Genomic DNA, 17,431 nt, shown 5'->3' on the forward strand with positions numbered 1-17,431 from the left:
GCATTATTGCTGGTAATGGTATTCACATGTTTCTTGTCTTCCTGTATGCACACCTTCCCTCCCCAGCTACTAGAATAAAAAAAAAAAAGTAACCTTATCTTGATCTGCCAAGATCCGCTCTGTGCCCAGATCCAATTCTTATTTCCATTTGCTCCCATATTTATGTAAAGGTTTTGTTTGGGAACCAGCAGATCTAATTATTTGATGCTCTCTGAATTACATGTTTACTTTTTTTAGGTGCTACTCTGATCAAATATTAGTTATACTGCCTGTTTAGGTGGACAGCTGACATCAAGATCACGTATGCCGAGTAAAACAAGAAAATAATTGTTAACTGAACTCATGTTTCCTGAAAAGAACTACATCTGCAGGAGCAGCCTTTATCCCAGATGATAACTCATGGCAGACCATGGGACACCAGACTCTCCCCCTCTGTAGGTGTGCCTCTGAAGTTGTTGCAGATAGGTGAGCTCTCTGGCAAATGTCATAAACCCACACAGTCCCAGGAACGATGTGGCCTTGTCCTCACATCACTAATTTTTTGATAAGTAATATTGTGGTGCAGAGCCCTGAGTCATTGATATGAAGTAGTTTTCCCTGATACTGTGTTTCTTTTCAGGTCCAATTATAAGCCAGTACAAGCAAGTTCTCAGTCTCAATTGGCCTTGAGATTCAGGACATTTTATCCTCAAAGTACATTGAGGCTAGTAACTCTGAACTTCCCGGGACGGACCTATCTAAAGTACGGTGACAAGTTCTCTAATTTTGACTGAAAAAATGGAGGAGACAAAAATGTTGCCTTTGGGAAGCTGAATAAGACAGCTGTCCCCGCGTGGGGAGCACATGATAAATTCACATCTCCACAGTGACAATCCCTGTTAACCTACAGTTCCAAAAGTCTCCCCACAGAAGTCAGTGGGGGAACACAATACTTCAACAGCTGGTAGGCAGAGAAAGATAACCCCATACCACCTGCCCAGCGCGAGTCCAAACCCTCAGGGGACTGCAAGAGCAAGGACAGCCATGAATGTGGTGGCAGTCGGGAAGGGAGCCTGACCCATCAAGATTTGGTTCCCCTTCAGTGTGATAAGGCAGAGACACGGTCTGAGTGCAGAAGCAGTTGAAGGATGGAGCTCATCCCACAGCCCCTCAGAGCAGGGGTCACTGTGCCCCCAGGGGACGAGCCCCTCTGCAGCAGAGCACTGGAAAAAAAACACCCCTCCTGGAAAGAGCTGGCACCCCCAAAGAGCCATCTCACATCCTCCTTCCCACCCAAATCACACACCAGCACTTTGTTTTGGTTTGGGTTTTGGTTTTTTTTTTTCATTTTTTGCATAACATTTTCAAAAACAATATAAACTGCCTTACCCTTGTTTATAACCATACAAATCATTTACATTCAACAGACACATGTTCAAATCTACCTGTAAAACATTTACACTATGTAGTTCACTTGAACAAGTCTATCTATGATGAAGCCTTCAGAATATTACTTTATCAGTAGTCAGAGAAGCAAATGTCACTTCATAAAAGATAAAAGATATTTCTTTACCTTTCCCTCATATTCAAGATGCCACTGAGTTTGTAGCATCAGTTCTCTGTATACCTGATTTTTATCGCACATTCGCATCTTTTTCTCCTTCTCTGGTTTGGAGGAGGAGCTGAGGTATTTAACTTTCTTATGGCACAGATACTGCATATATGAAAAGTTCTACTTATTTTTCACTGCTTAGTGAAATCCAACCCTATGCCTACAGCCAGATTTGTTATCACACTACTTTTGGAGGATACAGATGGGTAGGAAGAACAAATCATGTTTTGAAAGGTTACACTTACTGGCAAACCTCATTTGTTCTCTAGCAACAGACTAGCAACTCCTTCATAAAAATAAGCATTCCTGATGTACCTTAAACATTTTTCATGTTCCTTCTAGCAATGGTCAGTTCATCTATACTCTTCTTCCTTCAAAAGACAAATATCCAAGTGGATTGACTGTTTTTGACACTGGCAGCCACCTTTTTCCCATCTGCCCATAATATATATGTATTGTTTATCATGATCTTTAACATCCTGCTCTTGGAAACAGTAAGTGTTCTTCTTTGTGGTCGTCTTTGGTTGCCATTGACTCAGACTGTCTCAGAAATCTAATCTCTGTGCCTGTATCTTCACAGCAAAGATTTAGAATATTTAAAGGGAGACTGGCTTAAATCTCATAAAATGTGAAGATTCTTGCTGACAGATTGAAAGGTTTCTTAATTCAAGCCACATTCTAGTCTTTTAAAATCCTTCCAGATATCTATTGGGCCAAACTCTGGACCAGCTGTAAGTGGTGGTGGAAAGGAATTAGATTATGGCCTCTTCCAGATGGATGCGAGTTGTTCATTTCCCTAGCTTGTGGGACTGCCTGCAGTTCTACTGTTCTTACATTAGCATCTATCTCTTTGAAGCCAGCTTTTTTCCTGATTGTTTTTTTTCCCTACAGTTCAAAAAAACCTCTGGGCTGATTCACCTGAACAAAAAACTTTATCTTTGGTGTATGTGAGAGGTGTCAGTTAAGGGTCTGTAGTAATCTAGACCTTAAGGCTGGATCCCTTCCTGCCCCATATGGATGAAGATAATACACATTTTATAGGATGGAAATATTTCTCCGCTATCATAAGTGTTATTTCTTGGAAGAGGAAGTAACTAAGACATTCTGCTTATTCTGGTCCTCAAAGTAAAACAGTCACTGGTTAATTATTACTCCCTTCTGATTTATTTCAAGACTGGAATCCAGTTAGATTAACCTAATGGGCCGCATTTTGCATCATGAGTAATTGATTTGCATACTTCAACTTAAAGGACCCAAGGTTCCTGAAGCTGCACCAGCTTTAGACCAGTGCAGACTCATGGTTCATGGTAATCTATTGCAAACTTTTATACTCACATCAGAGAGGAGAACCAGGCCAGTCGTGAAAGAGGCACAGAAGGGGAAGACTGTATATTATTACCAGCAATCTATCCAATCACTTCCAGGAATAACTTTCTGTTAGTCAAATGACTCTTGAAACACTAAAACATCCCTCCCAGTTATTTTCTTGGCAAAGATAACAACATGTTACAGATGTCTATAAACCTCTACTATGGGATATCGGTAGCTAAAACAGCACCGAATTCTCCAGTGTACAATTATCTGTTATGCTGATGTATTCCCCCTCTACTGGGGAGGGATATTCTGAGGCAGTTCATTTAAGCAAAGAGACATCCAAGTGGTGAAAAAAATTAGATTTTTTCTGTGGAAAAGTTCGTAGGTATACAGTTGCTATGACAATTGTATTTGGTTCTGGAAAAGGGTAAAAACTAGCGCTTTTTAGACTGAAGTAAAATAAAATTAGTGTGGATGCACAAGGAAACTGCATTTTTGCACTGTTGTGGAATAGTCCTTCTGCAGCAAGCTTTCTTAGCTTCTGTTTTTAGATTTTAAGGTTTTCCTTTTTTTTTTTTTTTTAATCTGCAGCACTATTGGAATTACAAAAGGTGAGAGCACCTCCCTTTCCCTACCTTTCCCTTATTTAGGACACATGCCTAGTATTCTGTGTTCCAAAATTCTATGGATTGCACCCTAGCTGCAAAATACTAGAAGCAGGTTTCCTGCATCTAGGCAGCATCAAAATGCAAACTTGTATTTGTAACCTCATTAGATCATAAAAGACTTGGGGAAGAGGAAAAAATAGCTGACATCTATCCATCTGCTGGGAAAGCAGCATATCTGGTCTGCAATGTCTCTCTGTGTCTCGCATGAAAGATAGCCAGGATGGTTTTTTGTTCCGTTGGTGGCTGGAGAATAAGGCAGGTCTTAAACTTTGCTATTGTGTATCCTTTATCGGCTTTCCACTTCCAGCACTTGTGTATGCATATCCCTGCCGCAATCACGCAGGCCAATGCAACGGGGATCACCGTGATGTACCAGGACAAGCCAACAGCTGGAAAAGTAAAGAAATGAAATATTTTTCAGGAAAAATTCTCAGGAACATAGTTGTCTAAGTTTGAGGAGGAAGAGGAGAAATCATAATAAAAAGGGTGTCTGCAAATTAACCTTCCAGCAGGGCTGATCCCCTGTGAAAGGAAGAGGCCTATTGATTGAGTGCTCTGGGAAACAGGTTTGTGAAGATGGGAGGAAGAACTGGAAAACAATAGAGGGTGAGAATTTAAAGTTTAATCTGCGTACACATGACTCTTCCCAACCCCTACTCAGAGTGGCTATGGGCTTTCTATCTTAATGTGGTGAATACAGAAACACTCCAAGCAGGAAATAAAAGCACCACATGGAGAGGGAATACATAACAGCTAGTCCACCCTTCAGCTGTGTGAATAATTTCCTCATACAGCGCAGCTTATAAATTACTAATGATCAAGCCAAGACTCTGAGTTTTTTTCCAAAATGCAGCCAATTTCCAGCGTCTGTCCAGACCACTTTGGATTATTCTAGCCTATATACTACTAGCCTCTGTATAATTCCTGTGTAGCTCATGGAAGACAAGGGCAGCACATCATCTAACGAAGTGAGTACAAATCCTTCATCATAGGATGCTGTAGTGAGTCATGAGTTACAACTCACAATGAAGACTGTAAATGTCTGCGTGCCTTTCTAAGACAGTGTGAGCAAGCTTTGGTGATTCATCGTCATGCAAAGAAACAATTAGCATTGCTCCAAATTGTTTTCACAGCTGGTTCTTGGCCAGCAGTCTATCACACTGCAACCTTAATTGCACTGAGCTTAGGGCTTCTTTTCCCAACACTAGGAGCCAAAATAACAAGACCCATCACAATTTACACTTACTGTTATTTTGGTGGCAGTCTGTGCATGAGGCAAAGGAACACTCTGGTCTTTATTCTACTATTGCCTTTTTTTTTCCCCATACTTGGAGGAACTGGAGGAGATCTGGCCCTGCTGCACCCAATGGGAGTTTGCCAGTAGTCTCACTGGAGCCATCATTTTGCAAAGTGTATCTAAACTGGAGCCCTATCCAGCAAACAAGTATACCAGCACAGATCCTTATCCCTGCAGAAAATGACAGTGAATGGCCCACAGAAAGTATATTTTATGAACAGGCTATTTCAAATTCTACAGTGAAAGAGGCAACCAGGTTTTCCCCAGGCAATAATTCATCCTGATACTAGCTCTGACAGTATAAAAGGCTTGAATGACAATTTAGCATTAGGATGATGATAAGAACTACCCCAAATAAACAGTCACACTAGTTACCTTCCTGCTTGACCCTTGTTGGTAGTACTTGGTACCCGTATGTGTTCTGGGCCAGACATGTAAAGTCTGTGTAAAAATCCTCTTCTTTGACAGGATCAAAAATCAGTGGCACTTCAATGAAATTTTCACCATTTTCTACAATTTCTCTGGAAGAAAAAGAAAACTTTAATGTTAAATCCTTTTATAAGCTGGCTTTTCTCTACTTGATGTGTTTGTTCCAACAGCACATTGCAAGAAAATGCCTTGGATATTTGCTCATTTCTGAACCAGCCCCTGAGCATTAGGGGACGCCTGTGTCTTCCAGCCCAGCTATTTGAGTCTCAGCAGTCAGTACCCATCCTGCATGTCTTGAATCTTCCAGGAAAGAGAGATCTGGATTTGTCTTGCAAAAATAAGGAAGAGGGAGGGGAGAAGGGCGAGCAGCATTCTATCTATCTTTCAGCTCTCTATACAGCATTGTGGAAGCACCTAAGTCCTTCTCTCTGATCACCTGTTCATTTCTGACATTAATTCTTACTGTCATCTAGAAAAGGACATATGAAGAACATAACCCTGCGAACGCTCACTCAGCAAACCGAACCACCCTCCCTGTCTATCATGCACCCACAGCCACGAGCTCAGTACAAGAAACGGTCTAGGCAGTTTCCAGCTTATTTCAACCTGATTGTTTCATCAGTCCAACTGCTTGAAAGTGGTTGTCTAGCTGCAGTCAGACATTCTCTTGATACCTTTCAGGCATTTGCTGGAGCCATTGTCGAGCTGCTCTTTCATGATGTGATCATGAGCCTGCTCTGTGCTGCGGCAGTGGAGCTCCCTGTGCACTTCTCCCAGGACTGTACCACATGAAGGCAGTAAGACGGCAGTGGCTGCTTTGCCAGAGACTACTGTGGAGAATTTGTTTTCCCAGTGGCATTTGACCTGTTTTGCCTTGCTGCCATTCTGAGAGCTGCTGGCAGAACTGGGGTGTCTCACACACCATGGGCTTTACCTGAGCTCTAGCTGGCACAGTTGCTGTCCTTGTGCAATTATATAAAAATATATAACAGTAAAAATGATAATGATAGTAATAATAAAAATAATTTTTAAAGTCCAAGTAAGAAAGTACATGCGCTGCTCTATTCTAAAGCCTGCAGAGACTATAGCCACAGTACGTTTTAAGGCTCCTGAGCACAGGTTTAACACACTGTCACTCATCCATGTAAACAACATTATAAATTAATAGTCTCAGTCGTTGTGTGGGTAATGCAAAAACAGATAAGGGCTTGGGCATACAGCTGAGTTACCTGGTTACCTCTGGCTGCAGCTGTGCAATAAACTAAACACGGCCAGCTTGTTATCTGGCACTGATGGCCACAAATGGCCAAAAACTAGCTCACATCCGTAACTGGTAAACACTCTCTTCCCTCAAAATAGGGATACTATATCCCCAAACTCTGTTGGAATGGTCCCTGACCCATGCTAAATCCTAATTGATTGCCAGGAGCTCTTTGGGAAGGTGCTAGCTGGTGAGTGACCCATTTAACCAGTAATAGCAGAGGCAACGGCATCCCAGAGCCCAGGAATCTTCCTCTGTCCACCAGTACAGGCAGAGCCACCGTGATCCAGGTGACGGCGATGATCTTTGTGGACACACTCAGCTTCATCGAATGAGAGATAAAACATGCCAACTTGGACCTCAATGAAGAGCTTTCAGTTGGTAGGTCTATCTCACATTTGCAAAGCACAAAATGAAAGCATGCCTGAACTTAGCGAGTTAGTGCTGCTCATGTGACACGTCACAGGTACAGAAGCAGATCTTTTCCCTCCTTTCCTAGCTGGAAAAGCCTTGAGGCAAATATCTATGAGGCAGCTGGACAAATTTTGACACATGCAACTATGAGGCAGCTGAGTGAATGCTCCTCAAGATTGGAGAGACAATGGATCAGGGCAAGAGGATGTGGGACATTCTGCTTCTCCCTCCCACCAGCATCCCCCCAGTGCTTCCCTGGCACCAGCTCTAGTACTCACTGGGCATTTCTGCGAGTCAGTTTAACTCGCTAATGTGGAAAAGAACAAGCCTAAGGGGAAAAGCAATGATATTGGGGAGGGAAGCAAACCAAACCCTGGCTATTTTCCATTGTCTTAGTGTGTTCAGAGAACTTCGTAAATGTCAGGGAGAGGATGTTGCAGTTTTGCTGGCACAAGGCAAGAAAAAAGAGAAGCACTGGGAAGGATCAAGTCCCATTGCTTTGCACTGCAGTCAGCCCTTACATCATCTCAGCTGCCCATGAAAATTTGCTTCAAGTTTAAGCCTCGAAGTTGGCCCATTTGCAGTATACCATGAATAAAACCCAGAGATAAAGAATTGATTTCACCCTGTCTGGGTTGGATTTGGGTTTTTTTGCTTGCCTGCCTGTTTTTTTCTCAGCTTTCACCTTCGCTTCAGATCTGTCCATATCCCATTTCACTATGTGGCATTCAGCTGCACTGAGAGCCCCTGTAACACTGCAGGTTAAAACAAGCACAAGCAAATACGTTCAGCCAGACTTACTGTCGTTCTCCCTCTGTAACTCTGCTTCGCTTGTAAACCACATCAACGGTGGTGTCATTTGCTAGCCATTCCACATCGGTATTGACGTGGCTGCTCAGCCCAACAAACACTTTGCATGGAAGAGTCATCTTGGAGCCTGTTTGTAAAAGAATAATTAAAAACCCTTTTGGATACATATGAAGAACTACTCTTTCTCTGGTGAAAACCCACATCTCCAGTGGGAGATCAAGTTCACACACACGTCAAGCACCACTACATTCAAAACTTAATTAAATTAAATTAAACCCCAAATTGCTTTTTGTCCCCTACTTCTTGGCAGCAAGACCCTTCAGTCTGGCAGTCCTTCCCCTGCCGCTAACTAAATTATTGTCCCATTGCAACAGTTAGCAACTCTGGCACTAGACACATTCCTCAGGAGGTGAAGATGTGCTCCTGTGGCCTTGCTCCTCCTGACGTACTGCAGCCTAAAGATTGCAAAGCCTAAAAATTGCATTAACCAGCAGTGTAGCTTCACTCAGAGATGCTGTGGGCAGGGGCATTCAGCTCAAGGTGGGACCTCCAGAGATAAAGTGATAACGTAAAAATTCAGAAATTTTGTTGTAATTATTGTGACTCAGAGCTAAGGATGAAGAGCCTTCAGACAGGTGTGTATTTATATCATATGGAAAACATAGGGCTCAATAATGCACACAATTTTATTACTATTCTATCTCTGCAGATGGTGAATAAAAGCAATATAAAACACTCCATGGAGCTAGAGAGGCAAAAAAAAAACCAACTGAAAAACTTACTTGGTAGTCCTGTGCTGTTGTAAAGAAAAGTGGCAGGGAAAACTAAGACAACATAGGACACAGCTGTGTGTATCGTACCCAAGTTAAAAAAGCTTAGTGTAAAATATACCTGGTGTTTTCCAGGAAAAGGAAATGGAACAGAAATTTGTTGTCATAAAATAATCTTCGAAGAAAAATTGAGATCCTATCAAGGCACTTGCTAACTAACAACTGTCTAGTTCAAACAGTTTAAAAACAATGAAAAAATGCCTCCTCCCATAAGAGCTAGATGGCTCCTTCAAAGGCACCAGATAACCTAGACCAGTCTGAGGAAATACTGAAAAAGGAAAGTTCTTGGTGAAGGGGGAAGCCTGGACAGCTGATCTAACGTTGCAAACATGCTTTTATTGCTTTCTCAGTAGCTAAAACCTACAGCAGTTTTGCAGCTTCTCCTACATGGAAGATAGCATCTATTTGTAGACAATAAGAGGCAAAACCTACTCCGGTACCGACCCTCAGGATCGGTATCAACATCAAAAGAGCTACTACAATTTATGATGACAAAACGCACCGTAAGAGGACCTGCTCTACTTTTTCTCTGCTTAGATGTTTCCAAAAATAATGTTGGGCCTTACCGAGAGCAGCTGATGTTGTCTTTTGTGTTGGATACACAATTATTGGGGTAATTATTTTTTCTTGTTCTAGAGAGAGAAAGACAACATAGAGTCAGGGCTAGCACAAGAGAAAATGTGGGTATTGCCCCAGAACTATAGAAACGTGCTGCTTTGCTCAACATCTTTCACCTCCCAGGAAAGCATTTATAATTAAGCCCGCTGGCAAAAAGAGACATTCCAATTTCAAGCCCAGAGAGCTGTGTTTGGGGGGGTATAGACAGGCTCGAGCTCACATCTTGGTCCTGAAAGCTGCACCGTGAGGCATTTGCGGCAGGTGACTGACTGTCTTTCGGAAGCAGCAGTTAATGTCAGGCACTCAGCAGGGTCCTATTCACCAGCAGCGAGCGCCGAGACCCTCGCACGCCCACCGCGTACTGGCAAACCGAGGAGCGGCGGGGGCTGCGCGGGGCGCGGTGTGTGCGGCCGGGAACGGCGCGCTCGGCGCTCCGGCACCGCCAGGCGCTTCCACCGGCGGGCACCGGGACCGGGCGCCTCAGCCCTGCCGCCTCCGAGGGCCGGCCCGCCGAACCCGCCGTGCGGTGCGGTGCGGAGCAGGGCGGTGCGGAGCGGGATGGTGCGGAGCTGAGCGGGGCCGGGCGGGGCGGAGAGGGATGGTGCGGAGCGGGATGGTGCGGAGCGGTGCGGAGCGGGATGGTGCGGAGCTGAGCGGGGCCGGGCGGGGCGGAGCGGGATGGTGCGGAGCTGAGCGGGGCCGGGCGGGGCGGAGAGGGATGGTGCGGAGCGGGATGGTGCGGAGCGGCGCGGCGCGGCGGGTGAGCCCGCGGGCGGGGCGGGGCCAGGAGCGGGGCGGCGGAGGCGGACGGTCACGGCCGCCCCCTGCTGGCGGCTCGGCGTCACCCGTTTGCAACCCAGCCGCTTTCCCCTCCGGGGCGGGCCTGCAGGGTGCCGTTTCCTAAGCCCTCTGAGGGCATTCGCGGCGACACCCCGCACCGCCACCCGAGACCTAAATTACGGGGTTTAGCCACCGCAGGCCCCTGCAGCACCGAGCCGTGCTCCCGCAAACCTGCCGCCGGCCGGCCGAGGGGGGCTCCCCCCAGCCCTGCCAGGGAGCTCTGGGCAGCCCACCAGTGCCAAAGCCAGCACCCGGGGCGTCCCCCTCCCCCTGGCAGCGCCGAGAGGCCGAGCGTGAGCTCCTCTCCCGAGTTTCACTGACAAGAGATTTTCTGAAGTGCTGCGATGTTTTAAGGGGCCGGTATTTACCAACAGTCTCCAGGTGAATCGTTCTGGTGACTTCATACGTTGCACCTTCAAACGGGAACGACATCTTGCAGGTGTAATACCCAGAGTCCGCTGGCAGCACAGAAGTCATGATCAGAGAACTCGAACCTTTCAGAATTACGTACTTGTCATCACTGCCCTCCAAAGGCAGTGCGTCCTGGGGAAAGGACAGCAGCTGGGGTTATGGCTCGGACAGATGCGGTTACAGCCTGTGCAGCTTCCAGACAAAATCACTTATCCTTGTCTCTCCTTTATTAAAAGTTCACTTATGGCTGGAAAATCTGAGCAGTTCTGCTTCCCCACCAAAAAGCAAGAAGTTCTCCAAATGTGTGTCCATCTCTAAAATGCTCTGCGGCACTATGTAAAGTGTGGAAAATAGGTATTTTAATCTTTCTACAACATCTGTGTATAGCTTTTCAATGAAGTGCGCATTTCAAGATGGAAAAGATACAATAGGCTTTCCAGAGTCCTCCTAAGACTAATTATCTAAGACATTCTTCTATGACAAAACTATTTTAGTAACCATGAAGTTTTCCACAATGCTATTACTTTCCATACGTGACTCTATAACACTACTATTCTAAGGCATTCGTCAAAGACAAATACTAGTAATCATGCAGGTTTTCACAAAACTCTTACTTACCCTACATGATCTCATAAACTGTGATAAATTCCTGCTCTGTATCCCTCAGGCTCTGTTCCCACACAGGCTGGAGCCTTGCTAGGCACAATGATGTTCCTCCCCCGTGAAGGCAGGCTAGCTCTCTCTTACAGTTGTAACAAGAACCATATTAAGGAGGATGGCCTTAGATAAGGGGGTTATATCCTGCTTCCAAAGGGAATCCTGAGCAGAGACACTTCACTGGTACGGTACCAACCACAACACAGGCACTGCTGTATGAAGCCAACCTAAGTATTGCATCCTGTGGTCAGAACGATAGCTGCACAAGGCAGACCATGTGATCGTAGCAGGAGTGTAAATAAAAGCTAAGCCGAGGTATTATGAGAATGTTTTAGTAGAACACCCTGCTGTCCAGTGTGAGATTGTACAGCTGAGGATGACCGAGTGAAGGGCGTTTGACCTTACAGGCAAAGCCAGGCTTGCCTGCTTGAAATGCCATGGACTGGCAAGTTAGGCGAGAGAACACCATAAGCATTGTGTGATGAACCCAGGGTTGCAAAATGATGTAATCCAGTTAATTAATGAAAGCTACCCCACCTGAACAGCTCACATGGGGGGAGCATCACTGGGAAATCCTACTTTATGGGGGTCACTAGAGGGGCAATAGAAAGAAGCACAGCACCAAAGACAAGGGCCTAATCTGAAGTGGCAGTCCCTGGAGCCAAGGTAGGTAACCTAGCCTTAAATATAGTTACGCTGCCTGTGAGAGCATAGAACATGTGGAGCACCTCACCCTGTGCTGAGTCCACCCCAGAGAACCTTTCTTAAAATATATACATGTCCCAAAATTCCCAGTACATTATGCTGTGCTCGTGTCTTTAACAACGTGATGTTCAGGAGGGACAGAAAGTGGAGATGTATGTGCCTTTACAAACAGATTGGGATTAGGTTTTGCACAAAGTGGAGATGAAAGTTCTACCTTGTACCACTTGAGCTCCAGGCTTGTCCTATTTGGTGTAAAATCCCACAGGTCTGGGCAAACGATCTTTCCAGAGGTGAAAGTGAAGAGGACCTGGAGATAGGCAATCTCCTGAGCAGCTGTTTTCTCCAAGACCGTGAGGTGGATGGAGACCTCGGTGCAGTAGGAGGAGTTCCTGCAGACAGAGTGGGGAGAGGTGAGCACTCACCAGCAACGAGGGGAACTCCAGTGATACCTTCGGTTTCCTCTTGGCTCCTTTTCCCTCCTTAGCAGTTTCTAAGAGGCCAAGACTGAGATCATACCAGGAGGGATACTGGAAAATCACTGGTACTGAGGTTTTGGCACAATCTAAACACGTTGCTGACATGTCTGCCTTGGATCTTCGGCCTTGTCTTTTTTGTACACCAAGTTTGTCATGCACCCTTGGGCTACAGCATGATTTTTGTTTTGCAGGGAGAGGGAACATGTTCACCTGAACAGGTGTGTCATGAACTCTCCTCCATTTCCTTGAAAGAGGTCTTGACTCGGAAAACCCTAATGATTGGGACCTAAGGACGAAATAAAAAGCTTAAAGCATGTATTGCAATACATCTACAGTTACTATTGCACAACCGGTAGGCATTTCTGCAAGTGCATATAATTTTGCACAGAAAAGAAGGCATTCCTGCTTGGAAAGTTTTGCAATATTTAACTTTTTCTAACCCCAGGTGACAATCTCTTCCAGTCCCAAGGATGACTGGAGTGGGGGAGACAGGTTCTTAAACTATGCCCTTCACAACCTCCAAAAGCCTGCCTCAGCGGTGCCTCCACCCAGGGCAGTGCCTGACCCCTGGGGAGGCCAGGGAAGCCAGGGGGTCTGGGCTGCCACCTCCTGAAGCAGAGTCCTGCTGCTGCCAAGGTCACCTGCAGGTCAGATGCCTAAATCCAAAATATTTGCTCAGCAGAAATGGCGATCTGTGATAATTTGCTTCCACCCTCGTTTTACAGAGTGTTGAAAAAAATCTGGTGGCTTCTCTGTGAGATGATTTGCAAAGCAAATACAATTTTTTTCTACTTTATTAATCCTGCGATAATATTTATTAGCGATGAAACTATGTACTTGGCTTTTGCATATCTTTTTCAAACAGATTTCACAGCATTTTGCTATAGCTGTCAGTAGCTTTGCTATTGTTATAGGCTGATTAATCGAGGCAGAACAGTCCAAACATCCCTGGAATTGTTTAAGAAAATGCAGAGATGCGGTGCTTAGGGACATGGTTTAGCGGTGGGCTTGGCAGTCCTGGGTTAACGTTTTGACTTGATGATATTAAAGGACTTTTCCAGCCTCAATGGTTCTATGATTCTATAAAAAGGGGATTAAAAAACACCCTTGAAGGTCTCAGACAACTACTGGGTGATCTAGGACAATATTTGCAACCTTTTGTTATTCTGGCCTCACTATCAAAGTCTTCTCTTCTGCTTCACTACTGCAATCACTGCTGAGACACGAAGAAAGGCCAACCCAAGATGCCGAACATGATTTATTAACCTGAGTCCTGCCTGTCCATTCCACTGCTGACACATGTCACTCATGAGGTGTGCCTTGCCAGCAAGGAAGCTGCACACTACACAGGCAGCTCCAGGGATGTAGAGATATGTTTTCCACTTGCCAGGAGTGTGTGAGGAGGATGACTGGATGAAGGAGCTGGCAGGGGACAAGGACCTGGGAGACCCTCTGGAGTTCTGGCTCTAATGGTGACAGGGGGTTTTGTCTTCATCTGTCCCCCACCAATCCAGACCCTGGTACCTCTTTTGAAAGTATACAAGCGGCTGTCAGATTGTAAATCCTCAGGAAAAAAAAAGACCAGTAGGGCTGAAAAAAGCCATGGCTCAAGCCTCAGCCCACTGCAGTATCACAAGCCTGGTACCAGTCCAGTAAAGACACTTTGGGTCTCATGAAAGATCTTCCAGCAATAACAAGGCAATCAAATTCTGGTTTAAAATGTGAAACAGAAGAGGAGTGAAGACCAGGAAGAAGGAAGAGGGAAGAAGGAATCCACTGCAGAGGCATGGTGCCTTGGTACATGCTTTGTAAGGCAAGCTGAAGTGCAAACAAGGCTCTTTGCTTCTCTGGAGCTGTAGCACAAGGGTTGTGTTCTGCAGAATTCCCTGCCTGCCACTTGTCCCCACTTGCCATAGCCCTGACTGGCTCAAAAATAAGCCAGAACAAATGCTCTGTACAACATGTCCTTGTGAGATCGTAGCCAGAGCGGCAACACTGTGTCACGATTTATCCAGATTTCAGCATATATATCTCCACAGGAGACACACAATGCGCTTAAGAGTTCTGACTTTCCACATTTTTTTCTATAATAAAGTCAACAAGGAAATGATTTATCCAGACATGCTCTGAACATAACTGCAGTTTAGAATTAAGCTAATGTGTTTTAGGCATAGCCACCTTGTTAGTGCACTGGGTTTTCTTTTTAAATACCCACCTTCTGGTGCAGATATATACTCCTGAGTCTTCTAGCATTGCTGGTAAAAACCAAAGTGTATCTCCTTCTGCCCAGATTCTTGGATCTTCATCTCTTCCTGATATCATGGTTTTTGAACCATTTTTATACCATGTGATATTAGGGGTCAAGGCAGAAAAATCCGAATGTTTGTACCTGGGGGAAGGGCATTTCAGAACCACAGGTTCTCCATGCAGTTCATAGTAGTGTTTGAAAAACACGGTGTGGTCTGGGCAGTTTTCTATATAAATCAGAGATATTTTTACATTACTGTCAGCCAGGCACATTAAAAAGAAGGGAGAGGGAGACAGAAAGGATTAAAAAAGCATGCCCTTACCTGTGCTTTTGACTTGCTGGAGTCTGAAAGCAGAGGCACCCACTGTGCACGTCACCAGGACAAAGAAGAGCCCACACATTTTTTCCCAGAGGAAACTGGAAGGAGAAGATCAAGGGAAAGCATTTTGAAATCTGCAGGGAAGTTTATTATAAGGCAGAAGATACAATGAAAATACTCAACGTTAATAGTTAACTGCTCTTTTCCTCACTTGGGACCTAGTGAGCTTTGGTTCACCCTTAGTGATGAGAAAGGCTTATTCATCCCGAGTTTATGGGGGCTGACTTGTGAAACAAGAGCATCTGGCTTGGCACAAACACATCACTTCTGTCTTTCACTGCAGGAGATGCAAACAACATACCACAAGATGCTGCTGTCCCCACAGCTATGGGTGGAAAAATCTAGCTCTGCTTATTTTGCACTAAGATGTGAATGAGGGTCAGCTGCTTGGGGTTATTGCAGTGTAGTAGCTCGGGTGAACACAGGAGCAAAGATGCAGCAGAACAGATTTCAGCTCTCCTAAGCAGTCACTTCAGGTTATAGGGCACTCGTTAAATCCTATGTCACTTTATCTTCCCCACTGTGGCTACCAAAGCAGGCCAGATAGTGTAGGCTGCAGGCAAAATTCCTGCTATAACCAGAGCCAAGGTTTCAAAGTCTCCAACAAACGTTCCTCTTGGGGGAAAAAAAGCTTTGACTCCCATGGCATGCGCACCCATCTTGCTGTTGGTGTGCAAGTGAGTTTTCAGTGTGGACACTATTACCATTACTATTACTGCGCTAAAAAAAGATGAGGAAAACCTTGAACAACTGGTCCTAAAAAGCAGATACTATGACACTAAGGGAAACCAAAACTATCCGTTGCCAGTCACTCGTTAATTGACACCTGTACTGGCCTGGCACGGGCAAGGCAGCTTCTGTGTACATCACTGAATGCTTCCTGGTCTGCCATGAGGTTTCAGCTGCTGCTACTCAGTTGACTGATTATGTGTTATCTCAGTGTACCACAGGCAAAAATATATAAAATGTGCTATATATAGGCACGAGTTTATGCTCTGTGTAAGGTATTTATGTGCAATACAGTACACATACACACATGATACAAGCCATTTCCATTTTATATGCAGAAACGTAAACTGCATGCATTTAACGTTAGCCTAACATTCTGATTGCCCCATAGGATGAATATTAAATGACCAAACAACTACTTCAAATTGTATCCAAAAGCAAAAACATATGCCTACCAATATAACAGTCATATTCACAGGCACTCACCTTCAGGCATCTTTGTATCCTGTCATGCTCATATTTATCATATGGTTTTAATCCCAATTTCCCCCTGTTCTAGTAGCTATGTTTATCTGACATCTGATAGTTTGACTATAATAAACTATTACTGTCATCTCTACACCACCACAAAGCCAGCCTCTTGTCCAATAATACTGCTTCGCAACCACAGGTCGTCTCCCCTACCACTAGATCTGCAAGGGTTCTCAGGGCATTGGCACGGAGCTGCAGCCCCTCTGGGCTGCACCTGGACTAAATGCTAGTGGCTTCGTCTGTGGCATTTACGAGCCCCACAGTTCACTTGTAATACCCTGTAACAGGGGAGTTTCTCTCTCTTTGGATCCTTTCCCTGATGAAAATACTTGCTCAGAGCTTTCCAGTCCTTTTGGTTTAGTATCTAGCAATCTCCATAAGCCCTACACAATCTGAGGGTTTAAGGGAGGTTTTCATTCCCAGATTTCCATCAGCTTTGCTTACCTGTGCTTCTGTGGTCTTTCAGCCATTAGCTTCTCATGGAAAGATACAAGACTGAAAATTGCTCGTGATGACCTTATATAGGGTTTGGCTCAACACAAAGCGGAAATTTGTCTCTCATTGCCCAATAAGATTTGTGTCAGAACCAAATGACATTTTAGAGCCACCTTTCTTTCCTTCCGTAGAGTGAGGATGAGAGAAACAGACACAGAAAGAGAGAGAATATGTATTTGGATTTCCCAAAAAAGGGGAAATGACTGCTAAAATTTCCCTTTTTCTGACGAATGGTAGTTTGCTTACACTCATGTCTTCACATGACTATTTCATGCTCTACCTCAAATAAAAAGTTCTCATGAGTAACAAAAGGTATTCTGCAGCATAGTCAGCAGCTAAAAAATTGCAATCTTCACATAATGTGGTTTAGCAAGTTCTTCATGGACAACATAAATCTTTCGTGATTTCCCAGACAGCTTGTGAATCACAAATGGGTTGATTCCCCTTCCCTTCCATAACATTCATCTTAGCATCACCTTACATTAAGGTTCTTTTTGCAATTGAATACAAAGAATTAACAGATATAAGCAGATTAGGGCACCCAGGCTCATGAGCAGAAGGGGTAAGAAATGGGTTATGAATTGTGGCAATGTGGGTATCCACCTGGTTAGAAAAGTGCAGTCTGGTGGGGGACTTCAGTCTAGCACTGGACCACAAGCCAGTTTTTCCTGTGCCTTGTCCTGACATGCGATGCCTCCTGCAGGCAATCCTGCATTTCTCACAGCCTC

At 44.8% G+C, this 17,431-nt stretch overlaps 1 protein-coding gene across 2 annotated transcripts; it reads right to left on the reverse strand.

Moving 5' to 3' along the window:
* Positions 1-1,326: 1,326 nt before the first annotated feature.
* IL1R2 (interleukin 1 receptor type 2) lies at positions 1,327-16,816 on the reverse strand. Of its 2 annotated transcripts, none has more exons than XM_037377602.1 (9): positions 16,653-16,816; positions 14,892-14,986; positions 14,711-14,795; positions 12,060-12,234; positions 10,441-10,615; positions 9,181-9,246; positions 7,776-7,911; positions 5,246-5,391; positions 1,327-3,962 (listed from the first exon to the last, which is right to left on the reverse strand). In XM_037377602.1, the coding sequence occupies exons 1-9, from the start codon at positions 16,676-16,678 to the stop codon at positions 3,721-3,723; spliced, it is 1,146 nt and encodes a 381-aa protein (XP_037233499.1). In that variant the 5' UTR covers positions 16,679-16,816; the 3' UTR covers positions 1,327-3,720. The 2 variants fall into 2 exon arrangements, with proteins under 2 accessions (XP_037233499.1, XP_037233498.1); XM_037377601.1 differs by having other exon boundaries at positions 14,537-14,795; positions 16,653-16,815.
* Between the last annotated feature and the right edge of the window lie 615 nt (positions 16,817-17,431).

The sequence above is a fragment of the Falco rusticolus genome, chromosome 2, assembly GCF_015220075.1.
Source record: "Falco rusticolus isolate bFalRus1 chromosome 2, bFalRus1.pri, whole genome shotgun sequence".
Taxonomy (NCBI): Eukaryota; Metazoa; Chordata; class Aves; order Falconiformes; family Falconidae; genus Falco; species Falco rusticolus.

Bases quoted from the DNA above. Each gene is read 5' to 3' on its own strand.
- IL1R2 (XM_037377601.1), bottom strand. From the start codon at position 16,678: ATGGCTGAAAGACCACAGAAGCACAG. The intron at 10,616-12,059 runs GTAGAACTTTCA...TCCTTTCCCCAG, and splicing joins TGGAGCTCAAGTGGTACAAG to GACGCACTGCCTTTGGAGGG. The intron at 9,247-10,440 runs GTAAATACCGGC...TTCTCTCTCTAG, and splicing joins GATTCACCTGGAGACTGTTG to AACAAGAAAAAATAATTACC.